This window comes from Amphibalanus amphitrite, unplaced genomic scaffold (genome assembly GCF_019059575.1).
Source record: "Amphibalanus amphitrite isolate SeventyFive unplaced genomic scaffold, NRLGWU_Aamphi_draft 000044F_arrow, whole genome shotgun sequence".
Classification (NCBI taxonomy): domain Eukaryota; kingdom Metazoa; phylum Arthropoda; class Thecostraca; order Balanomorpha; family Balanidae; genus Amphibalanus; species Amphibalanus amphitrite.
In genome coordinates, this window is record NW_024881540.1 from 1213551 (window position 1) to 1239108 (window position 25558).

General features: G+C 49.4%; 1 protein-coding gene across 1 annotated transcript; it reads left to right on the forward strand.

Moving 5' to 3' along the window:
* The first annotated feature begins 433 nt into the window (after positions 1-433).
* Positions 434-25363, forward strand: LOC122377446 (endothelin-converting enzyme 2-like). Its single transcript, XM_043357481.1, has 15 exons — positions 434-847; positions 4587-4725; positions 12985-13149; positions 13459-13607; positions 13943-14005; positions 14497-14706; positions 14990-15117; positions 15475-15578; positions 15835-16061; positions 16387-16555; positions 16847-16970; positions 19192-19444; positions 21438-21533; positions 22042-22118; positions 22692-25363. Exons 1-15 carry the CDS (start codon positions 560-562, stop codon positions 22792-22794), a joined length of 2295 nt encoding a protein of 764 aa, XP_043213416.1. The 5' UTR covers positions 434-559; the 3' UTR covers positions 22795-25363.
* The last annotated feature ends 195 nt before the right edge of the window (positions 25364-25558 follow it).

Consider the following 25558-nt stretch of genomic DNA (forward strand, 5'->3'; position numbering starts at 1 on the left):
TTCATCGAGATGTGTCTCACCCTCACCACATATAATCCGGATGGAAGAACGTATTAGTGCTAACTTACAAAATGTCTGCTTTCCTTTTTTGATACTGCTGTTCCGGTCGGAGCATCACTAAGGTCCTCCGATAAACGGTTCGGGCCTCAGGAATCGAACGACAATCTCAAACCGATCAACACCTAGTCACTTAGCACCACCCGGCTTCTCCAATTTGCGGCCGGGCGCAAGCAAACAGTGCTACTCCGGTCAGAAACTGGGTGGAGTCGTGCATTCCACAATCCACACCGCTCCCCGCGCGCTGTTGCATTATAACGGCTCGCCGGCCAGTCTCCCCAGCGTTTCCTTTATCGCCGCTGCCGGCGCTGACGCCCGGTCGGCTTTCTTAGTTCCGCTGTGGCCGACCTGTGGCGCTAGTGTAGGGCGGCCAATCCTCGCCGGTCGCCAGTCTGGCCGGTGAACGTAAAGGTGGGAGTGTTCCGTGATTCGGGGTCGACTGCAGCGGGCGGTGGGGCGACCGGGCGTCGCGACCGCCTCGAGCTCAGTGACCCAGTGCACGATGAGTGGCAAAGTGGACGAGAATGGTGGCCGGTTAGACGAGTCCCCGGAGCGGGACGCCATGCTGGACGGCGCAGAGCCCCGCAAACGGTCACCGGGCCGGCTGTCGCGCGCCACGGACGCGCTGGGCCTGCCGTGCCGCTGGGCGGTGGTGCTGGTGGTGCTGCTGGTGCTGGTGATGGTGCTGCTGGCAGCAGTGATTGCGCTGGCGGCGAGCTGGCCGTCGGCTCCGGTGGAGGAGGCCGTCAGCCGCTGTGAATCGGCTCACTGCCTGAGCGCCGCCGCGCAGGTGAGTGACGCGGCCGGCTATCGCGGCGTGCCCGGCTATCGCCGTGTGGACCGGTGGCGGGTGACGTCACGGGCCGTGCCGTCACCGGGCGACCGGTGCCGCTCTCACCAGCCGGGCCCCTCAGGTGCCGGCGCCCGCGCCCGCGCCGCCTGGAACGTGCACTACACACGTGCCACCCGCCGTGCGCCGCCGACCGCCACCAGAGACGGCAGGGGCCTTGGCTAGGTCTTAGCATTCCCGGTCAGATGTTCGGCTCTGAAATGGTCTCGTCAGCCCAAAACGACCTAAGCCAAATGAAGGATCTTATGTATGTAAGAATGACGATGTTCGATTATTTTGTTTGAAATTTACACTTTCGGATGTCTTAACCCGCGCCGGGCCCGTGCTCTGAGATTCCGCGCCGGGCCGGGGGGGGGTGTCTGAACCTCCCCCCTTCTAACTCGTCTCCTGGGCCGCGTAGCGACACGCGGTAAGCGGCAATCGAAAGAACGCCCAAAATAAGGACGAAAACACTTCGGGTCATTTTTTGGGTCATGTCAAAGGTCAGGTCACCAGAGGTCACCAAAGGTAAAATGTTGACTATTTCAACATTTTAGAAACTGCCAACGGCTATCTCGGGAACCGATAGAGCAACAGCGCCGCGGAAAAGCGCATTCGATAGCCCTTTTACAGACCGTTCTGAGTAATGTTCTCAGATTTGACCTCAGGTCAACGGTTTAGCCTCCAGAGGGCAAAAACTCCAAAAATAGGTAGCCGTTTTTACGAAAAGTGTTTTTTCGGCAATAACTTTTGACTTAAAAGAGTCATGACATTACTTTTGCCAGCATCGTGTTCCTCTCGTCGAGACGCGTCAAATTAACTATAACTTGACCTTGAAAGGTTAACTTGAAAATTTGAAAGAAACCTCAGGTCAAGGTCATGACCTGACCGGAAAAGGTCATGTTGCATATCAGTCGATCCGTAACGTCGAGCCGAACACATCTAAGGCGTTTTCAGCGCTCTAGCACGCCTCTATGAGAAGTTATTAGCGAAAAACTGTTTTCTGTTCGTGACCTGAGATGACCTCGGGGACATAACGACGGGTCACAATTGCCATTTTCCGGTTCAGTGTGTCAATTTTACCTACATCTCGATGTTTGAGAGTGTCTAGAATAGCGTTCGTGCAAAACAGACGCTTTTCAATTTTCTCCCATTGACTTATAGGTAATGAGAAGCCGCAAAATTGACCTGACCTTAGGTCACGGATATCAAAATTTCGAGATAAACATTTTATAGATAATGTTGCTCTTATCAATCGCTGAAAGTTTCAAGGGAATCGATCAATCGGTGTAGCTATGACGAGCATTCTTATTTTTTCTGAGGTGGGGTCACTTGGCGTGACCTGGTGACCTGACCTAAGGCGACCTGGGTCTGAAAATTTCACATGTGCGGAAAAGATGCACGAACAGGTGTGCCAAAAACTCCGCGCCGCTTTTTCGAGATAGGTATCTGCGAAAAACCGCAGCGGCGGGGGGGTGTTCAAACATCCCCCGGCCCGGCGCGGGTTAAAAGTAAAAGGTATTTTGCTTTAGCACGCCTAGTGTCATACAATACAGTAAATACGACTCACCGTTGCCCAGCCAATAAGAGATTTCAGTAGATACACATTTCGGAAACGTAACTAATTTCTCACAAGTCGGCCCGGATAGGGTACACCTAGTGCGAGCACGGTACCTAGGTACGATAGGTATAGGCCCGTAATCGTTCTGCTTTTGGTCAGCGACAAATGTCCAATTAAATATCAAAGTTCAAAAAGACCGCTTCGTTTGACCTCTTATTCCCTAGCACGCAGTACGACATAAATTTTACTGGAGCAATCTCGGAAATATCATGAACCAACGCTGACAAAACACATGAACTTATCTCCCTTATTTGGCTTATTATAATGTGAACAGTTGTGATCACCGCAACTTCGTCGTATCGCGCTTCGTATTTTTTGTTGGTAAGGCAAGTCCCAAGATAGTCCTCTTTGGTCTAATCTAATCAGCAAAGCAATAAGACAATTTTAGTGCCACGGGAGAATTTCAGAGCCATGGGATAATATGTGGCATGTGGGATTGGGTCGAATCTGAGCCCATCTGGCCCGTTCTTGGGAAAGTGTCACTTGTGAGGTAGACCACCCATTAATTACCAATGCCACTAAAGCGGTCACCCCGATCCCAAGTTTCGAGTTTGCCTTCCCGCGGTGAATAAATGGGGTAACCGTCCACCGGGACGATGGTAAGAGTAGGGTACGGACGGGTTTTTCTGGCGATAAAGGACGACGCCGTGGTGCTTAGTGGGATGCTGTTAGTTTAAAATGTTGTTAGGTATACCTAGTATTAGCTACCTACCTATAAGCTACATACCGTACGCGTAGGGTAAGGTGCCTAATTAGCGACCCTTTCCGATTTGCGACCCACCTCCCTACAGAAAAAACTGGCAGGAGAAAACGGGATAAAAACATCGTCAAAAGGTCAGCCATACTTTGGTTATCAAATTAAATTATTTTCCGGTCGTCGATGTTTCTGGTGGGACGTTTCAGGTGAGTTTAAGTAAAAATGACGAGTTTCTTATCCAAAACGTGTGTGTTTGGGCCCTCTCTGATGAAAAGCGATGCACATTAGGATGATGCACCTTTTTTGTTCTGAATCGACATTCCTTTTTTGATTGATTACCGTTTTCCCATAGTGAATCGCTCAACTGTGCACAGCATGGCGGCTAAAAATATGTCGCAACTCATATTTCCTATTTGCGCCTGGCATGGTCGCAAATAGCTCAAGAAGGGAAAGAAAGGGGAAAAGAGAGAAATGAAAACGAGGTGTTGCTGAAGCTTGCAATGTGTGGCAGGGGATGCCAAATGTCGTCACCGACTGCAGGGGTGCCGAATTCAGCGCGGACCTCGAATATCATACAAGATAGCCTGCAAAATTTGAGTTTCCGCCTTCTTTTCGCCTTCGGTGGATCACGTGATCAGTTTTTACTTACGTAAATGTGTTGGATAAACGTTCCTGTTCGAGTTATTGAGTGCTTTGCGTATAGGTTACCTTTTTGAGATCATATTTCATCTTTTCAGGCGTCGCATTTTTTGCCATTTTTAATATGGGGAAACCCATAGACTTATTAGCGACCCTCCCCGGTCGCTAATCGGGAAGAGTTCCCTATTAGCGTTTTTTGCAATGGTTTGCCAAAATGCTCATTACAAATAAGTTAGTAAATATTGGGACAGAAAATGACTATATTTTAATAGAAAAATGAACGATCTCTCCGAAAATCAAGCCAGTCACACAGTGGCACCCACAGAGCGTGAGCAATGACAGTTCAAATTAAGGGGGTCGCTAATTAGGCACCTTACCCTACGGATGTACATAACCTTCTACTTTTGCTTCTTAATTTCGTGAGTAGTCCTTTCAGCCGTTTCCCATTAATTTCGTGAATGAGTTATTTGCCTTAGCACGGTAATTTCGTGAGTGACAAGTCCCATTTGCCCTTGCCCGCTTAGTTCGTGATTTATGAGTCCCATTCGTCTTAGCACGTTCATTTCATTAGTGACTTCCAATTGGCATTGCCCCTTTATTTTATGAGCCAATACCATGTCATTGCCTGTTCATTTCGCCAATGAGTCCCATTCACCCCTGCCCGTTCCGTTCGTGAGCGAGTGATCAGAGTTCAGGCCACCAATCGTCGATGTTTGATGTTTGTGTCGTTTTGTACGCTTCAGCTGCAAGCCGGCACGGTCGGCGATGACGCCATGGCGTGCAACACGTTCTGGGAACACAGCTGCTCGGCCTGGGTGGAGCGCAACCCCATACCGGCCATCGACAGCGAGTGGGGCGTCACTCAGAAAATGCGCCGCTCCGGTCAGTATAGCCGTGTATAGCCCTCCTAGAGCTCTGTCATAGAGAGCTCGAATTGAAACCCTGACATGTTTTATTCCTACACCGAATGTACCTAAATATCAAACAAAAGTTACCTTGCTTGCGTTTAGCCTGACCAACAGGAAGTACCGGAAAAGTGGGTACCTTCATCGGTATCTTGGACGTTTCACATTCAAGGAAACTGTGCTGTAGGTCTGTTGGTAGAAAAGGAAGATTGTAACGAGCCATGGATTAGCTTATCTAATCGCTAGTTGCTGAGGATTACGGGAACGGCGAGACGGATGAGATAGGTAGATATGTAGCGAAATTGGACGTCCGATCCCCCCTCCCCGCTATGCGTTAGCGGCTGCGAAAACGCCAGTAAGGACGAGGCTAAGTTTGCGTAAGTTTGCACTAAGCATCCCAAAAACCTAATTTATGTGTGAGCGTGGAAGGAATCCAGTTTGATAAACGCAAAGGTGAGCAACAGTCACGCTCACGTGAACCGCTTGAAGCAGTGACTATAGACTCACAAGGAAATGGTCACGTGACGTGTGCAGGGGCGCCGCCACGAATTTTTGACTGGGGGGGACGGACTGACCGACTGAAAACCCAAAAGTAGACATTCTTACCGTGGCTTTTTCGGTCGGATGCATTCAACGTTTAACCCTCGCATGTGTGCGGCGTTTTCCAGCTTCTAATGTGTAGGGGGGGGGGGTCGGTTGGACCCCCCCCTTGCCGTTTGGCCCCTGATCGAGCTAGAGCTTCGCGGAAAAAACGAGCGTGTTGCCCGTGACGAGAGGAAGCCGATGATACCCAATTTTAAGGTCCTAGGTCATTGGTTGACCTTCCAGGTCAGGTCAATGACCCAAGGTCGGGAAAATCGGGACCTGTTAGAAAGTCGTAAAGTGTGGCTGCTAAGGGGTTTTTCGGGGTGCTGATCACGAATATCGTGTTAGTTTTGATCACAGATGATGTCTTTAAGCATTTAGACCAGGTCGGGTCAGGTCAGGTCAGGTCAACCAGTAGGCGTCGTGACGGGTATTATTATTACGTGTCAACCGCCTCTGACAGCTTCGTAACATGTTACGAAGTCACCAAAACTACTTCGTAAATGTTCAAATGGTTGCTAAATTCGAATTCAGCTCCAAAAACTAGCCTAGAAACATGTAAAACTCGAAAAAGTGAACCGAGGTCACCAAAGGTCAATGACCTGACCTGACCTTCAGGTGACCTTGACACCCACCCTAATGCATGGGAGCAACATCAAATCACATGTTTGAACGTTTGAAACCACGAAAAGCTTGCAAACGCGCGGCTAATGCGAGCCGACATACGCGGAATCGCGATTCCGGCCAAACATGGTCTCGGAAAAGAGGTCACAGGTCAAAGGTCATTGGGGTCAGGGTCATGAAATTTTCAGGGTAGGTGTAAAATTGATCAATGCGAGGGTACTGAAAGTTTCGTCGCGATCGGCCGCTTTTTACGCGAGTTATTCGCGAAAAACCATGGGGGGGTCCATCCGACCCCCCCCCCCTACACATGCGAGGGTTAAAGTAATGGCTATAGACCGCATTCCCACCGAGTACCTACCTATATACACATCTGATGTCCGATTCAGTTTGACACGGCAAATCCTCGTGTTCTATCACGGTATAATTGCTGATGTATGCCACTAATATGATCGATAATGCATATTGCATAGGTAATGCATATTGCATACCCGCGTGGTGGAGCTTCTGCAGTCACGCTACACTAAATTTCCAGCTTCTAAGAAATAAGCTATACGGTTGCAGTACCACAAAACTTTGAGGCGACTTGACTACTTGACTTGGTTTTCCTGACCTAAGGTTTTCTGGTATCAAGCTTGTTACACGGGCTGCAAAATTCGTATTTTGGAGCAGTTTTGCCTAATGTTTTTTGCCGTCCCCCCCCCGGTGGCGGCGCCCATGGACGTGTGACACACGTTGATCACGATATCAAAAATCAGCAGTTCCGCGATGACAGGTCGGATTTAAGAGCTGGTTGTATAGTCACAAATCTCTCTATTTGGTTTGTGCACGAATCGGCGCGAAGCGCCGCGAAAATTGGCAAAAAACATTAGGCAAAACTGCTCCAAAATACGAATTTTGCAGCCCGTGTAACAAGCTTGATACCAGAAAACCTTAGGTCAGGAAAACCAAGTCAAGTAGTCAAGTCGCCTCAAAGTTTTGTGGTACTGCAACCGTATAGCTTATTTCTTAGAAGCTGGAAATTTAGTGTAGCGTGACTGCAGAAGTGTGGGGTCGGAGCCGGAATCAGTCGGAGTTGACTGTTTTGGCCAGTTTTGGCCAGAGTCGGAGTTGAAGTCTTCGAAAATCGAGGTCGGATTGGTGTAAAGTCATGTTCTTGGCTGGTTAGACGAAATATATTAGGCCCGTGTTCGGCCAGTCGTGTTATACGACACACGTTGATCACGATATCAAAAATCAGCAGTTCCGCGATGACAGGTCGGATAAGAGCTGGATATTTTGTTGGCCGAGTTGGCAGGGGTCAGACCAATGCATGTAGGCCCACACCCCATATACTGAGTATCTAAACCTCCTGGACCCTCTCAGATTCGGCACCGGCCGTTCCATCTCTTCCATCCCAGGACAGTCAAACCCTTCTCCTCCACGCCGCAACCCCCTGCTCCGGGCTGGACGGGCAACTCTATCCCATGCGGGAATGGCTCCACTGGAGCTATGGTCCTTTGCCGGGTGCAGTGAGTGCCAGTGGGCTGGGCTGCCTGTTCAATTGGTCGGGTTCATCCCAAGTGGCTCACTGGGGTGGCTGCCCCGACCAATGTCTCCCACTAATTCTTTCATACTTGCGGCTCTGAAATGGTCTCATTGGACCGAAGGGCCTAATCAAATTTCGAGTAGGATAACAACCACGGTATATAGAGAACTATAACAACCAGTAAAACGCCTTTTGGGGCGACCAACGGAGCGAGCGAGAAGGTGGGGTGGGCCTTGCACGTGCGAAATTGCGAGGGGATACCTCCAACTAACTTGTGCACTGCACCCTTCTAACCGGTCCCTAACGATGTGCCAAATTTGAGCGCAATCGGCCTAGCCGTTCTCGAGATCTGGAAGCGGCACCCTGCACGTGCGCACGTGCAAAATGGGTCCCAACTGACTTTTGCACGGCACCCTACTAACCGGTCCCTAACCATGTATCAGATTTCAGCACAATCGGTTCAGCCGTTCTCGAGATCTGGAATCGACCCCTGCATGTGCGCACGTGCAGCAGCACCCCAACTGTGGCACATGGATATGCATTGCCTAATGCCTAGTGGGTATACCTACCTACATGCCAACTTTCAGCGCAATCGGCCCAGTAGTTGCCGAGATATTGAAATTGTTACAAAACTGACACCTCTTCGTTTTTCACGTGGCACGTGCATATGGGGTCACTCACATGCATCGGGAATAGTCCGATGCTCGTTAGAAGAAATGAATCTATGTAGTGCTACCCTACAAAAATTACTGCATGTAAATCGGTCAAGTAGTTGCTGAGATATAAGCCTAGCAAAAGCGTGACCACGGCATACTCAGAAATTTCCGTTAACCTACGAAAGACTACGCTCGCTTCGCTCGCTCCGTAATGAGTTTGGGGGGGACGTCCCCCTTCCATTCTGAGAGTGGGGGGGACGCGTCCCCCCCGTCCCCCCCCGGTGGCGGCGCCCATGGACGTGTGACCAGGCTACATCATTCATTTCTGATACCGTCACACATCTGACTTCCGGGAAGGCAAGCTTTGTCAAATGTTACGTCAGCTTGTTACGATGGACGAGCCAGCTACTGGAACAATTGGAACAACGAAGAAGACAGGTCACATTTTCCTGGTTTTACCATTTTCTACAAATCGGCGCGTGGCTCGTCAGTCATCAACTAATAGGTACCTGGTACAGCTATACCTACAGCGTCGCTGCGCAGAGGCGGATCTAGCTCAGAGTTTTTTTTTGGGGGGGGGGGGCAAACCATAACAATGTATCGATTCTTTCCATGCCTCGTCCATAGGCGTAATGTTAATATTATGCCGTTTGGGAGGGGCAAATGCCCATTTTGCCCCCCCCCCCCCCCTGGATCCGCCACTGTCGCTGCGAACGCCTTTTTCGGGATGTTCTAGGCCTATGATAAGTTTACGAGCTATTCCTAGTACCTACTAATAAATTTTGTCCAAGAACGTCAGAATGGAAACAATTCAGCGTCCATGATCCCCGCAGTCTGTTGACCTCTGAACTTTCAGTAGAACTTTCTTCGCGATTACGGGCGTTCTCTCAAACGCCGTTTACCGATTGTCACTACGACTACGTGACCCAGGAGCCGAGTCAAAAAGGGGCATATTCCGCTCCCGCCTGGTCGTGTTACGTCACAATCGGAACACCACCAATCACCATGGCGCGGAACAAGTTTCAGGCTCCACCCAGTGCAAGGGAGCAGCTGCCGCGACGGGTAAAACTCGGAACGGTCTGGCTTCGTTTTGGGTTCAACATTCGGAGCTTGGAGGGTTGCTTCACAGCCAGAGCGGTTGAGCCCACAGTAATTGGTAGTATTAGCACAAATCGCTGCCGTAGCTCCGCTAATGATTCGATCTAGATCTCGCTGGGGCTTATAGTGCCCAGTCGAAAACAGTCGGATAAGTGTAAAAATGGTTAGATAAATGTTCAAAAAGTCTAAACATCAGCAATCTAGGTATAGGTAGATGTCTATAACCAACTCATCCCATATCCCATAACTATTCGGCTTGCATTTTTACTCGCCGCTGGCTAAGAATCCGCCAACCTTCTATTCGTTGAGGGAAGAAAACGCCTCTCAGTGTCCAATACTTTTCCAACTGAATACTTAATAAAGAGACGAACAATGGAGCCATGCCATAGTGTGATGTGAGTGATCATTTGACTGTGCTGCGTGACGTGTCAACTGTCATTGTGTGACTCTGTCTGACGCGGCCATGTGACGTTGTGCGACTATGTGTCGTGTTGCCTAGGGCTGATAATCCCGGGATCGGGATCCCGGGATCCCGGGATTGTATTAATCCCGAATCCCGGGATTAGAAGCATCGGGATTTCGGGATCCCGATATTTTCCGTACAGAAACATCGTTCATAAAGTGTAGCTGATAGTAGGTATGTAAAAAAGGTAAGTGAGTAACAACGCATTACAGTGCAGTTTTATGTCCAAAGATCTAACTTACGCCGTGCAAAGTCGTTATGCACAAGTATTGGTTACATATATACCTAATTGACATTTTTCACACCGTCTCAGCCTTCACAATGTGGCGAGAGACGAGCTCTCTCTCGGCTCATCTCTCGCTCCCCGCGACGTCCCTCGCGTACTCGGTTTAACAGATCATTTTGCACGATGACATACTATGCCGACTATCGAATTCGAGTCCATCGAGTGGGAGGAGGTCGGCCGTCTTCTCTGTGTGACTGTGGGAGCACGTCTGGTGGCTCAGTTACTGTCAGTGCCCCGTGGCTGGACGATCCATGAGGCTGGCCGGGCGCCCTGGGCATGGTTACCGTTAGTGAATAATTATTAATTACGTGCCTTTGTGATAAGCTATAGCTAACTTTGCCAAAATGTCGGATTTTGCTGAATTTAAAGGCAGTGCGGTGTGGGAACATTATCTAAGAAGTCAAGATGGCCACACAGCAAAGTGTCGTCTTTGTAAAAAGGTACTGAAAATATCTGGAGGTTCCACCAAAGGACTTCACGTCCACCTCAGGAGCAAGCATGGTGGTATGAGTGTTGCTGGACCATCCCGATCCGGAGAGACGCCGCAAAACGTGTCCGGCGAAGGTCAAGGTGAGAGCGCTAAAACCACGGCACCGCATCTAAAAGGAATGAAGACCTTAGATTGCTACTATGTTTCCAAAACGGACGACGACCTGGATGCTATCCTAGCTAGAATGTGCGCGAGAGATGGGATACCTTTTACAGTTTTCTGTACCTCACCGGACCTACGCGGACTTTTGGCTGCTAAAGGATATAAAAACCTTCCAACCCATCACAACACGATCCGCCGGCGTGTCCTCAAACACTGTGCTCGCCTGAAGTGTGACGTGAAGGCGAAGCTGGCCGCAGAATTGTCAAATGGCAAACGGTTCTCACTTACGATCGACGAGTATACGTCCCTGAAAAACCGTCGCTATATGAGCGTGACTGTCCACTGCGAAGGTAACATGTGGGGTCTCGGTGTCGCGCGTTGTCACGGATCGATGCCAGCAGAGAAATGTCTGGATCTTCTGCAGGGCAAGCTGGCAGAATTTGGCCTTGAACTCAGTAAGCACGTCACCTGCGTCACAACCGACGGAGCTTCGGTGATGGTGAAATTCGGGAAGTCACTGCCATGTGAGCACCAACTCTGCTTCGCACACGGTGTTCACCTCGCCGTTGTCGACGCTCTGTACTCGGGTGACGCCGGGCAGACCTCTGAACAAGCAGATGACGACCGTGGTGGTGGTGGACCTAACCAGGTGAGCTTAGTATACAATTATGCATACATCTGATCATAGGCACCTAGCGTGAAAATAGAATAACAGTGACGAAATGGTAGAAAATTGTGCACCAAAGTTCGTATCATTTACTGTGCGATTTCACTTCATAAGAGTCAAAGAACAAACAACATTTCACCCAGAGAACAAGGCTTAAGAGCATCGAGCTCAGTTTCATCCGCATCGCGCAATTACTCTCCTTAAAGCATAAAGAGTCGTAAATCTTCATCTACAAATAATCCGAGGAGCCAACACAGCAGGATGACCCCTTAATATATGTACATCTTATATAGATTAATAAGGTAAGGATATTGTCGCCTTGCAGGTGAACTCGTCAGATGAATCCGACGGTGATGACGAGGATGAGGACGACAACGTGGAAGAAAACACTACTGGTGCTACTGGTCACCACGAACTACATAGTTCGCTCTCTCCAGTCGTTAAAAGCATTAGAAACGTTGTCCGCTGGTTTAGAAAATCGCCCGTACGAAATGAAGTCCTTCAGAAATACGTCAGAGAGGAGCGTGGGCAGGAACTGATGCTAGTGCTAGACTGTAAAACCCGATGGAATAGTTTGTATGACATGCTAGAACGATTTGATAACATCAAAGCAGCTGTCCACAAAGCACTCATTGACATAGGAGACAAACGTATGAAAATGATCGATGATTATGAATACGCCGCCATACCTGCGCTCATTCGCTGCCTGAGAATCATGAAACTCGGAGCAGAAGCGCTATGCAGGAGAGAAAGTGGACTATTGGAGGCTGAAGCTGCTCTAAAGTTTATGTTAAGCGCGCTTGACAAGGAGGACTGCGCGATTGCATGTAAACTGTCTGATGCGTTGAAACAGCGCATCCGACAGAGACGGTCACGTGCGGCTAAAGTCCTACAATCGCTCCATAACAAAATGTCGGCAGACAGAGACTGGCAAGATATTTTTCCTAGTGCCTCTCGCAAGGAAGCACAGGACTTAGTTGTCCACATGATGGAAAGATTGGGAGAACAGATGCATGATACCGAAGTAGGTGTAGATACAGAAGTGATGGACGCTGATGATCCTGAATCAGCGCCGTCTCTTCAGTCGATGCTTCAACAAGCTCTAGATGAGGTTAGAGCTCCAGAGCAAGGCACCAGTTCATGCCCGTCTGGGATTAACTTTTCGCAATCTTCTCTGATGATGACGAAGGCCATAAGGAAAGAATTGGAAAATTTACCTATCTCACGAAGGACAGGCATGGTAGCGCTGTCCTACAACTGGCTGAAGGGCATAGTTCCTACGAGTGTTGAATCGGAACGAGTGTTTTCCACTGTCGGGAATATCGTCACAAAAGTGCGGTCGAGTCTCGGCGACGAAGTCGTTGATGCACTTTGCTTCCTCAAGTGCTACTACCGTAACAAGTGAATGTGACCAGGACATGCTGCTGGTCAGACGACCACAATCCGTAGGCACGTCTACTGTATCCTGACTCGAAATATAAACAAGAAATACAATGATCAATGTCATTCATGCTCTTATATTTGTTCGGGGTGAAGGTGTATGCCTGGTATTGTGTTTATGATGGTAAGGATGCGCCATATACATACGATATTGCAAGAAAATTCTGCCTTGTAGACAGGTTAAAATAAAAACTGCTCAATCCCGGGATCCCGGGATATCCCGGGATTGCATTTCTAAAATCCCGGGATCCCGGGATTGCCAAAAAGTCCCGGGATTATCAGCCCTAGTGTTGCCGACAGCCGAGGAGCGTCTGCAGAGGATCCTCTCCACTCTGCCGTACGTCGAGTCGCCGCGCTCCTACCTGTGGAAGCTGAGCGCTCTCTACATGGGCTGCATGGACCGGGCGGCGCACCCGGACCGCTCCGACCTGGCCACCAAACTGCTCGGAGTGGTCAGCAGTCTCGGTCAGTGGCCCGAGCAATGGGCGGATCATCGGCTCCTCATGAGACTCGAACCAATGCGCTCAGAGACTTCAAGAAGCATGTAATCAATTTTACCGAAGGCATTGTCATTCGCCTCACTAGCCCTTAGCTTTGTCATCTTAGGACACAAATAAAAAATAATTGATTGGATAACTTAACTTCATTGTGCTCTAATAAATCAAGTTCCGATTCGATTCGGATATTGAGCGATAGCAAAAATCGATAAATTCCTGACATTGAATCATCCCTCCCTCCCGACTCGGAAGGTGACCAACGCTTGTCGTCGTGCAGGTGGTTTCGAACCGCTAGGCAAGTTTGAGCGGCAGCTGTGGAACCCGGGCGCCGTCATCCGCCAGCTCCACGCCGACCACAACATCGACGTCTTCTTCAGGATCGGCGTGGTGGCCGACCCTGACAACGGCACCAACAACGTGCTGCAGGTGGGCGGCGTGATCGGGGAACGGTGCTCCTCAGCAGCACCGTCCGGTTCTGAAGATGGTCGACACGACTGGACAATAGCCAGGATACTGACCTCACTACCGGACGGCACTGACTTCCACGATCAGACAATAACGTGGCCGGGCTTTGTAAGCTTCGATCTTGCATCGGACAAATCACTCCAACAAATCGACCACGAAAGTGCGAATGATGCTTAGTCCGTACAACTAGGCTCGGTGTGCACATATACTTTCCGGTGTGCACATACTCGTTCGTATATCGGTGCAGTGTGTAATGTGATATGTGAGTAACGTTGACATTGTCTGTCCTGACGCAGATATCGCCGGGTGGCTTCGGCCTGCGGGATCGTGGCCACTACTTCAGGGAGCCAGACGACCCGGTAAGTGGTGCCCACTGACAGAGAGGCAAACACAGTAACGGCGGAACACCTTCAATTAAGGGGGGGGGGGCACTGCCGACTTTTGGTCCCATGATTCTTACCATGCAACGCCCATAGGGCTAATGTTAAAATACCAAAATCAAAGGACGGCACGGTGCCCCGGTGCCCTCCCCGTTCCGCCGCCTATGGGCAAACAGGCAGCCGCAAAATGGATCACTTCGGATAGTCCTACTCCTATCTATCGTTCAAGATATGTCGTTTCCTGCTGATCATTTCGTGAGACGTCAGGGTCTGCTAAATGCGGCCCAATTCGCCTCCCTCCGGCTCCATAACCACTGGTCAGGTACTCACGAATGCCAGACCATGGTCAATCAGGCGGATCGTGCTTCCCAGAGGCTTGTCCTCTGGTCGTTTGAAGTGTATTGTTTGCGATGCCCTCTCTCTGTGCTTCTGGTCTGTAATGCCTCCGATCCCCCTTTCTGCGACACCAGGTGGTGACGGCATACCAGCGCTACATCCAGGATGTCCTGCTGCGGATCGGCGTCACTGTAGACAGCGCCGCTCGGTTCGCCAAGAACATGTTCCACTACGAGAGGCGGCTGGCGGAGGCGTCGCTGGACCCTCTGGAGAGGAGTGACCCGGCCAGCACCCCGCACCCGCAGCGGGTCACTGTTGACTGGCTCCGCAAGGAGTCGCCTCAGGTGGGTACCTGCACTCAGCAACGGCAGGCAACTGCAACCAACTCGAGGATTCCAGTAGGCAGCTTTTTTCGTCCACCACTCAGAGTTGAGACCTCATTCGGAAAATATCAGTCAATGTCAATTCGACGTTGTCCTACAGTTTTCTAGGTCAAGAATCCCTGATATTCATAACGGATGTTTTTGGGGGAGGAAATCTCAAGGTTTTTTATCCGTGGATGTTACAGCTGAGCGTTGCCGTGTGTTGTCTACCACGGAGTTGCGTATCTTCCCCTGTTACCGGCAGATTGACTGGCTGAATATCCTACGGGACGTGTATCCCGCTGGGAAGGTCACGATGGAGACAGAGGTCGTGCTGCCCGACCAGCAGTACGTCCTGGAGGTGTCCAAGATTGTGTCAAGCACAGCCACCAGGTACAGCGATCCGTCCACTCTGCATGCGAATTGTGTGAGGCATTGGCGACAAACTTAGGACAGATCCAAACACTTGGCAAACTGACAGCACGGTAAGCTCGACTCAGGACATTCTCTCAAGATTTCCATTTCGATGAACGCCGAACGACGTTCTGGTATTCAAAATACATCAGGCAAGATTGACCCAACAAAAATCCTCACCGGCAGATTTGGCTATGTGCCACTGACAGATGGCCTGCATGCTGATAACTATCTGTGGAGCACAATGCACCCCCGGGCCCCGTGTCACCTGCTGATAACTGCCTGCGCAGCGCCGGTGTGCCGCCGACAGCTGTGCTAACACCCGCGGTGTTTCAGCTCGATGAACGAGTACCTGATGTGGCGACTGGTGGACGGCTACCTGCCCTACCTCCCGGAGGTGGATCGCGCCGCGCTGGACGTGCTCCGATCAGAACTCACCGGTCAGTCTGGCCTGTCGAGCCCCGACACAGCAAACCTGAACATTCCATGATCCGCGCATTCCATGTCCGGCATTCCATGGCCTGCGCCCTCAACGCTCTAGCAGGCACAAACGGGTTACTGGTTTAAGTTTACTGGTCCTCTTGAAGCATTACTGGTATCAGACTTTCTTGTGCGTCCCTTTCAGCTTCTTTTCGCAGTTTCCCACGCTAATGTCACTCTGAAGTCCGACGTTCACGTCCCTTTCTCTTCGAACAGGCGTAAAGCGCCAGCCGCCCCACTGGCTGACCTGTACGAGGATCACGCGCCAGCTGCTGCCACTGGCGGCCGGAGCCCTGCTGGCGCGCGACGAGCCGTCGGAGGCCAGAGAGCACAGTCAGCGGGCGGCCACGGACCTTTTCCAGTCGCTGCAGCAGGGTCTGGGCGGGGCGCTCACCTACAGCCGGCTGGTCAGCGACCGGAACCGCGCCGCCGTGCTCCATCAGGTACATACAGGAAACAGAGGCAGACACAGAGATACATAGATAATGGACGTACCGAATCGCGCCGCCGTGCTGCATCAGGTACAGGACCAAAAACAGACATGCAGAGAGGCTTAGAGAAAAGACGTGCCAAACCGCGCCGGCGCACTGCATCAGGGACGGAATAGATGCAGGTACAGGGATAGACAGCGTAGACGGACAGGCCGATGCAGCCTGCACAAGTGCATAACGCATAGCTCTTTCTGTGCGGTATGCACCTGTTTCTGCTGCTTCTGTCGCCGACTTCAAAACACTCAGCACTGATACTGACACTGTCCCTTGCTTTCAGATATCGAGCGTTGACCTGGTTTGCGGCTACCCGGCCGTGCTGTTGGAGGACAAGCTGCTGGACAAGGTGTACTCGGAGCTGAATGTCATGCGGCACAACTTCTTCGACAGCGTGCAGGCGGCCCGGCGCCACCAGAGGATTATTGAACAGAAGGCCTACCTGGTACCCGGTGAGAGCGGCTCACAGTGCAGTAACGTGTTACTGTCGGCCGTCGGGCCACGAGGACACGTCAAATGTTCGACTGAATTCTGCCGTTCACCTGAGAATTTCTAGCGCCGACGGCAGAGGTCAGGACCTTCGCAAAAAAACATGCAAAATAACACCGATTGCGAGTATTTGAATGACCTGATAGTCTATAGGCTTGTGTTATGTATTTACGGCGTTTCAGAACCAACCTTCTAGGTAGGTAGGTGGCGTCTATTCCAATGAAGTTGACGTGTTCTTTTTGTTTGTGTTTTAGGTCAGGAGCAGGAGTTGGAGCCGCTCCTGAACGGTGCGTCGGTGAGCTACAGCCAAGCACATCACACGGTCGTCGTACCTGATTACCTGCTGCAGCCGCCGCTCTTCGAGCCCACCTACCCTCCGTGAGTGAAATTATTCTAGTCCTCCTTCCTTCCGTGAGTGACTGTTCGAGCCCTCCTACCCTCTGTGAGTGACGCTACTCTTCCAAAACTCCCACCCTACAAGAGTGACGCTCTACTCCAGCCGTCCTACCCTCCGTGAGTTAAAGGGACCCTCCCACCTTAACATTAGATTTGAGTTGAGATAGCCAAAATGGGGTCCCTGGCTCACAATTACCGGTTTCGGCACTCACAACACCGAGAAATGCCTTAAATCGGAAATATTGAATTTCAAAATTGCAGCATTTTGATTCAGAGGGGCTAATGCTTAGGAATACCCCTCTGAATGTGTGACGTCAGCGCAAATATCTAGCGATTTTTAAATGTTTGACTAAAACGTTTTGTAGCACGCGGTGGTATATGCTATTTGCGCGCAACATCTGCCGCAAACGCCGCACTTCTAAAATAAAGTCGCTAGAAACAGCGGAGATCCCAAAAAAGTAAACAAAAGTAAAAGTCTAATATCTTGAAAACCGGTGAATATTTTTCGGTGAAATTTGGTAGATATTCGTTTTCGCTCTTTCTGAATCGAGCGACATCACTTTCATGCCAATTCATAAACTTTTTTGAAGGTGGGAGGGTCCCTTTAAGCTCTGTTCGAGCCCTCCTAACCTATGTAAGTGAAACTTTTCGAGTCCTCCTACCCTCCGTGCAGACCGTGAGAGACGCTCTGTCCTAAACCTCCTGCCATCCGTGGGTGGGGCTATGGTTGAGCCCTCTTACCTTCCGTAGGGGAGAGTGGGGAAAGATGCCCAGGGTTTTACTATGTCATATATTATTCGAAAATGACGATCGGAAAGCAAAAACTTCGAGTTTCAACGGAAGCCAACATCATTTTTCTTCAAAAAATATCACACTTTCGTGCCTGAAATATGATAACTTTTTTGCTATTAAGCATTTCCTGAAGAAGTGAAAGGGGGCATCTTACCCCACCCACAGGGTGGGAAAGACGCCCCCTGGCGTTGGGAAAGATGCCCCCTGCACTATAAGTGACATAAATGGGCACGTGAATCGCCTGAACGAATCAGTAGTCTCTTCGAGCCTGCAGTAGACACCAAACGTCATCGTAAGGGCCCTCAAAAGTAGTTGTAAGGGGCTTCAGAGGCCATCGTTAGGGCCATCATAGTCCAGAGCGGCCAAACAAGCCTCCGTGGTGGCGTTCGGAGACCACTGTGGGGCCCTTATAGGTCTTCATGATGCTTGAGGGCCCTCGAGCCCATCGTGGGGACCTCAGATGCCAGCGCGGCCCGTGGAGCCAACGTGGGAGCCCTCAAAGAATGTCGTGAGGGGCCCTGAAGCCAATAATGGGGCCCACAGAGGCCGTCGTGAGGGCTCTCAGAGTCAGATGCCGGCCAAAAAGTCGCTGTGTGGGCAGAGAGACCGGCATGGGGCCGTACTGGACTCTCAATAGTCCCAGATCGGCTTTTGTCTCTCATCACAAGTATGTAATAAATGATTTGACGGGCTGCTTGAAGGACAGCCTACGGATTTAGGGGGCGTCTTTCCCCATCAGGACAGGGGGCATCTTACCCCAAGGTACCGAAGTAACATTAAATCAGTACAATTTGTTAGTCATAAAACTACACCCTGAAACAAACTGTTTGGGACACAGTACACGCATGTTAATGTATCACGACTATAGCAAGGGACGCAAAAATTATCTACCGGCTTTGATATTTACAATGTTTTGACACCAAAATATTTTTTGAAAGCAGCAAATAAAAAAACATGCAATCACCAGCCAGCCGTTGCCCAACTGAGCTTCGCAAATTTTTGTACAGTTAACAAGGCAGGCTTCCGCTTTACGCTAAGAACATTAATTTCCAGGTTCGATTCTTTGTTTCGCCGCTAGAGGGGGTGGGGCGTCTTTCCCACCCTGGGCATCTTACCCCACTCTCCCCTAAATGACCCTGTTTGAGCCCTCCTACCATTTGCCTGTGACCCTCAGTTGCAGCCCTTCTACCCTCTCTGAGTGAAACTCTGTTCGAGTCCTCCTTCCCTCTAGGCTCCATGAGTGGCTTATAATATACTAAGCCCAGCCGTTGTCTGCATTTGTCGATGGTTCTTGTAGTTTATGTCTTTTACCTTGTTGGGCGAGAAAGTTTGCATTAAAATGTGTCACAGCTTCTTTAAGTGCTCATTGCGATCATAATTGACTGAACCGTAACAATGCTCCTTTCGCCAGGCCTTTCAAGTACGGAGGTCTGGGCACCCGGCTGGCGGAGGCTCTGCTCGCTGCCATCAAGCCCGGCAGCCTAGCGCTCGCCGAGGAGACCAACTCGACAGTCGACGGCGGGGACACGATGGCCCACAACCGGGAGACGTTCCGACGCTGCATTTCGGCGGCGCTCTCCACGTCCCAGCTTGAGCCGCAGACGGTGGCGAGGGTGACCACGTCAGCCTCCGACCAGGTCCTGGCTCTACGGCTAGCTCTGCAGGTGAGCTTATTGACAGCTTCTAGTCATAAGGTTCGATACACTAAAGGTTAGGATCAAGTCGACAACGTCAGTTTTGACAATTACATATTCGCCATCGCCTTGACAATCGTTCAGCTGACCATGCCGAGTTTTTTTTTTTTAATCCATCAGGCATCAAATGTCATGAGATGTCAAAATTCAGCGATGCCACTACGCGTTTTTTCCCATCGAATTCGATAGGATACCAATTTCGCTTGCAAAATGTATTATGAATTCCGTTTTCAATCACGGCACCTAAGCAAAGAGCTTTCCTCGTTTGTTATTGCTATTACATCTATTATTTTCTACATAGCTTCTACGTACTTATACGCTATTTACGTTCATACGTTCATCCACTTATACGTTCATTCCTTATACCTTAATACGTTCATCCACCCTGTTCCTATAAATGTGATGCAAAACTTCTAAGTAACAAGAAAGCCAACATCATGAGACGGCTTCGTATATTGAATCAAAGATGGTGTTTAAAATAAATTACATCACCCTAAGGCACGAGGAAGCCTGGATGAAATATGTTTATCAAAAAGTTTGTGAAGTTCCTTTTTCCCTTCGTTTTCAACTGTTTTCTTATTTTTCTTCCACCAAGTCTCCACGAGGTTTGTCGCATACTCTCTCGATGGAAATCCAAGGAAGCTATCCAGAACGCCCAGTACGCCATCCAGATTCACTTCTACGTTGATATCGGGCATTCGTACATCGATCTCCGTATTCGATGGGAATGCCGACAGGGAGTTATTGCTGTAGTTCAGATTTATCAGCGACTGAACACTTCCCGATGGATCGAGCACCTCTATTTTCGGCTTGCAGGTTAGCGAGAAACAATGATACTCCTTCCAGACGTTTTTGCACAGTACGAACTCGCCTGAGGCGTTGGCCACCAGTTGGGGCCAGTAGACAGCGAACCTCGCTCGGAGTACGGTGGGGCCCGTGTGAGCCACCGACACGTGATCGATCGTGTAGTCGCCCAGCCCGTACACCCGGATGTCGCCCACCCACCACCGCACCGAGCCGTTACCCGAGGCATTCTTCAGCACCAGGGGGTCGAACTTGGCCCCGAGCGCCGGCCTGGCCGCCTCCAGGATACCCCTGATGCACGTGCTGATCGAGTTCAGGTTGCTGAGATCACACGGCAGGGCAGTCGTCGTCGCCACCAGCAGCACCGTCGTGAGGAGAAAGGCCAGAGGCATGGCTTGAATTTCATGTCGAGACGATTCTGAGCCGAAATTCTGGCAGGACATCACTGGACGGCTTCACCAGCGGAGTTGGTCACGGTCTGACACCACGATACGATCAGGGGCTCCACCAGATGTTGTTTAAAAGTGCGCTCTCTGAGTGAGCTCATCCAGATGAGGTGAAGCTGTTTATGAGCTCTGCTCGGTAAGCCGCAGCTGCGATCAAGCTCCACCGGAGGAGCTGCAGCTCTGTATAAGTGAGCTGCAGCTCTACACGAGCCGAAGGACTGCACTCCACCACAGAAGCCCCCAGACTCGGCACTGATTCACCCGAACAGATGTGTATGAAACCCCCACCGCTCAACGTGTGACCGAATAGGTCTCCCCTCCTGTCAGAACACTACTGAAAAACAGGCGGACGGTGACATTTCAGCGACATTTCGTGTCACCTTTCGGTGGCCTCGCGGTGCATACAGCAGGATACTGAGCTTTGAAACTGAATGTTCTGTACCAGGACAGGGTGAAACTTTGACACTGAGGCAGGGTGCAGTGATGGCAGTGAAATTTGAGTGTCCCATCGTGTGACGTTTCTTATTTAATTCAAATTCACTCTATTGGGATTTTGAAATTTGAGTGTATATCATCATCTGCGGTCGACTTGAGCGACGGCAATGCGAGTCAAATTCTACGGAAATGCCAATGCACGGAAAGGAATGAATATCCAACCAACTAAACTAAACCGACTCATACTGGTCCATTAATTGTGTGCTTTGTTGTTCCAGACAATGCTGGCGCACCTGGAGGAGGTTGGGGACGAACAGCTGCCCGGCTTAGAAGACATGTCGGCGGAAAAAGTTTTCTTTTCTGCCTTTGGCCAGGTGAGACTTTTTAGATAGCTAACAGGTTATGGTTGGAACTCGAGCTGATTTGCGATTTTTTGTTACAGCATATAGTTGTCAATATTTAGCACAACTATTTTTATAAACACAAAACTGCTGCAAATTATTTAGGGCAAACTTGCAGAAGCATCAACGCTTGGAGTAGGTACATTTTTACTGCACCCTGCAGAAAACATGCATCATCGGTATTCGGTTATGAGTTGTGAATGAATTTACCAACGTGGTCCTGGCAATGATCCGATTCGAACCCTGTTGTGTTCTGGGTGCGTCCTGAGCTGATATGCCGGAAAAGGCTACATAGCCGGCTCTACAGCAAACTCACGGACGACAATCAATGTGGAAGCGGGCCAAATAGAAATAACCGACTTTAAATGTGTAGCACCTGGGAGGCTCGCTATAAACGACATGCAAGACGTTTATGTCCATCCTAATAACAACATACAGTTCTAGCTGCTTGTTTGTACCTAATGCTAATACCCGTTCACAGAGTTTGTGTTTGCATAAGACGGAGGAGAAGAGCCGATGGGACGAGTTCACCGAGTTCAAGGTCGATGGAAAGGTCAAGTAAGTAACACTTATCATTTTCTCTTGCCCCATGCCTATAGACTGGAGCGTAGAGTGCCTAACCTAACCTACCCATGTCCACAGGCTGGAGCTTACAGTGCCTAACCTAACCTACCCATGCCCGCAGACTGGAGCTTACAGTGCCTAACCTAACCTACCCATGCCCGCAGAGGCGCAAACTGGAGCTTACAGTGCCTAACCTAACCTACCCATGCCCACAGGCTGGAGCTTACAGTGCCTAACCTAACCTACCCATGCCCGCAGACTGGAGCTTACAGTGCCTAACCTAACCTACCCATGCCCGCAGAGGCGCAAACTGGAGCTTACAGTGCCTAACCTAACCTACCCATGCCCACAGGCTGGAGCTTACAGTGCCTAACCTAACCTACCCATGCCCGCAGACTGGAGCTTACAGTGCCTAACCTAACCTACCCATGCCCACAGACTGGAGCTTACAGTGCCTAACCTAACCTACCCATGCCCACAGGCTGGAGCTTACAGTGCCTAACCTAACATTCCCATGCCCACAGGCTGGAGCTTACAGTGCCTAACCTAACCTACCCATGCCCGCAGGCTGGAGCTTACAGTGGAACAGGCGGCACCGTTCCGGGAAGTGTTCAACTGCAACGAAACGCACGCACATGTGCTCGAAGGACCGTGCGGCTTTTTCGTGTAAACGTGCGTGAATGTGCAGCCAGTTGCGAGCAAGGAGAGCGAGAGAGTCGACGTTTTGTGTGATCCAGAACCAGAGGTAGCTGACGCCTGAGGCGCGCACTACCTTTTGACGCCGAAGGTAGGCGGTCATGACAAATGGAGAGTGCCGTTGAAAGATGCATGCAGTGGGCCAAGAGCAAGTATGCAATGTTGTACGTCAAAAAATGATTGCTGTGCCCGCTGGGGCATACCAGTCCCAGGAACTCGGCGCTTTTTGCCGAGCTCCAATTATTTTTTGTCGCGTGTTCTGTTATTTGTTGCAAAACGTGCATTTCAATTTTTTTTTTTTTTTTGCTACGGTGCATCTGTCTTGTCATGAGTAGGCGTGAGTGCGATAGTGAAGAAGGGAGTAGACTAACTTTATGTGTGGTGTGGGTGTAAGCTTTGGCATTTTAGAGCTTAGGTTCTATGTCATTGTAAAGGCGAACGAAATATGCCATCCCGATACCTAAGTTTGTATCGGACGAACAATGTCATAATACGTGATTGTTTTTACTCTGTGGGTCTTTTTAGTCACTAATTACTCGCGAGGTAGGTACGGGAGAGGTTACTTGGAACATTTTTTCTGCATCTCTCAGGAACATCTAGGATAACGTTTAACGTACATGCACTTTGAAGTAGTTAGCTAGCTTGAAGATAGGATTTCTGGCTAGACTGCACGTTTTGTTAGGTAAGCTACGTCACAGCTGCTGCGCGAAGCATCCTTTTTTATCGTTTTTGGATCGACAACATTTTTTTCTGTAGATAACTGAGTTCATGAACTTCTTATGCTATCAACCTGCTGCATAATTTGCGAGAGATGAGAGGGACAAAGCTACTTCTGGCCACACACTGCCTTTAAAGGGACTATCCCACCTTCTAAAATGTTGTTAAAACCAGTTAAATTGTGACCGACTTTATAGATTGGATGACCAGGAACACGGTTCTGGCATTGATTTTTCATTAAACATCTTAGGCTTCCCATATTCCAAACACAAACTTTCAAATATGTGACGTCACAGCCCAAAATTACCTCCTTCCCCAGGCCACATTACTGTCATAAAGCTGATTCTTTTTACTCTGTAGGCACCACAACAAAGTTCAGACCAAGTTTTAAGCGATTTTTCAACGAACAAACCCATTTAAAGGGACCCTCCCACCTTCAAAAAAGTTGATGAATTGGCATGAAAGTGATGTCCCTTGGTTCAGAAAGAGCGAAAACGAATATCTACCAAATTTCACCGAAAAATATTCACTGGTTTTCAAGATATTAGGCTTTTACTTTTGTTTACTTTTTGGGATCTCCCTGTTACTAGCGACTTTATTTGGAAGCAATAATTTGGCAGCCTTAAAGTGCGGCAGACGTTGCGCGCAAAGCAGCGTATACCACCACGTGTTAACGATGGTATTAGTCTAAGATTTAAAAATCGTTAGATCTCCGCTGACGTCACAAATTCTAAGGGGGCATACCAATGCATTAGCCCCTTAGAATCCGAAAACTGCAAGTTTGAAATTCCATATCGTCGAATTAAAGCATTTCTCGATGTTGTGAGTGCCCAAACCGGTATTTGAAGGCCATGGCCACCAATTTGGCTATCTCAACTCAAAACTAATGTTAAGGTGGGAGGGTCCCTTTAAATCAGAATGACTAAACGAGGTGACGTCACACTAACGGTCGCTCCATGTTGAAGATATGGCCTTGTACAAGGCCCATTTTCAAATGAAGGGAACGAATTTCTTCAACACCAAGAGGCCGCGGGGGTTGCAGCCTAGATAGATAGTGGTTTCTGAACCTCGCCGCAAACTTGGCTATCTCAACTCAAACCCCATGTTAAAGGTGGGATAGTCCCTTTAACGAAGGATGAAAGTAAAACCACTTCCTATCGGTACTACACATCATTTTAACTACACCAAATTAAGTGCTTCGGAATTCGCATACCTACTACACCTTTAGCTTCATTTTCAGCATGATTTGTAGTCATTAAAAAAACGGCTGAAATTGAACGGAGACGGCTGATCAATCAATATAAAATAAAAAAAGAACTAGGATAAGGTAGCAGCTATCGGATACGAAATGCCATCCCTTGCATCTATCTAAATAAATATTAAAATCAATATTTCTTAATCAATGGCAGGTGTCTGCTTCCATAGAAAATCGTGCAATCATGCTAAAAGCTAATGGTTTGTCCTGAGCTTCAGTGCCCGTGCCATATGGTCCAATGTTCAGTATGAATGAAAGGTGCGCATACTTCGATTAAGCTTATTTGAAATTAAGATCTTGGCGATCTCGTGTGATTAGCAAATGTCTCACCTGTATGGCAAATACATGGTTGGAATAAAGTGGGGAAAGATGGAGTCCTTCCCCCTGCGAGATGTGTCTGAACTTCTCATGTTTCATTTTTCCCACTGCACGAACGCTTTCTATGTAGCCAGTGGTTGTTGTTCATGCGTGTGCCAATTCTGTCATGTTCGTTTGACGTTTACGACGCGTGATGTCCAAGTGCACCAATGAATCCATGGTCTTGTTTTGTCAATAAACTAAGATTCGGAAATGAAGCGGATGTAAAGACAGCTGATTCCAGGAGATGAGTCGTCAACAGTGACAAATAAGTGGTAACTATCGCACGTTTGTTACCTTTGCGCATAAACTGCAGGCGCAACTCACTGCCATCCAATCGTCACTCGCTTCTATGAACTCGCGTCCCCATTGTTGATATTCAGGCTGTCAGATCGCGCTACGCGATTTC

What these genes read in the sequence shown, in the direction of transcription:
- LOC122377446 (XM_043357481.1), top strand. Translation starts at nt 560, where the DNA reads ATGAGTGGCAAAGTGGACGAGAATGGTGGCCGGTTAGACGAGTCCCCG. An exon ending in GCACCAACAACGTGCTGCAG is followed by an intron (nt 13,608 to 13,942) that starts GTGGGCGGCGTG and finishes GTCCTGACGCAG; the next exon opens with ATATCGCCGGGTGGCTTCGG. An exon ending in TTCGAGCCCACCTACCCTCC is followed by an intron (nt 16,971 to 19,191) that starts GTGAGTGAAATT and finishes TCCTTTCGCCAG; the next exon opens with GCCTTTCAAGTACGGAGGTC.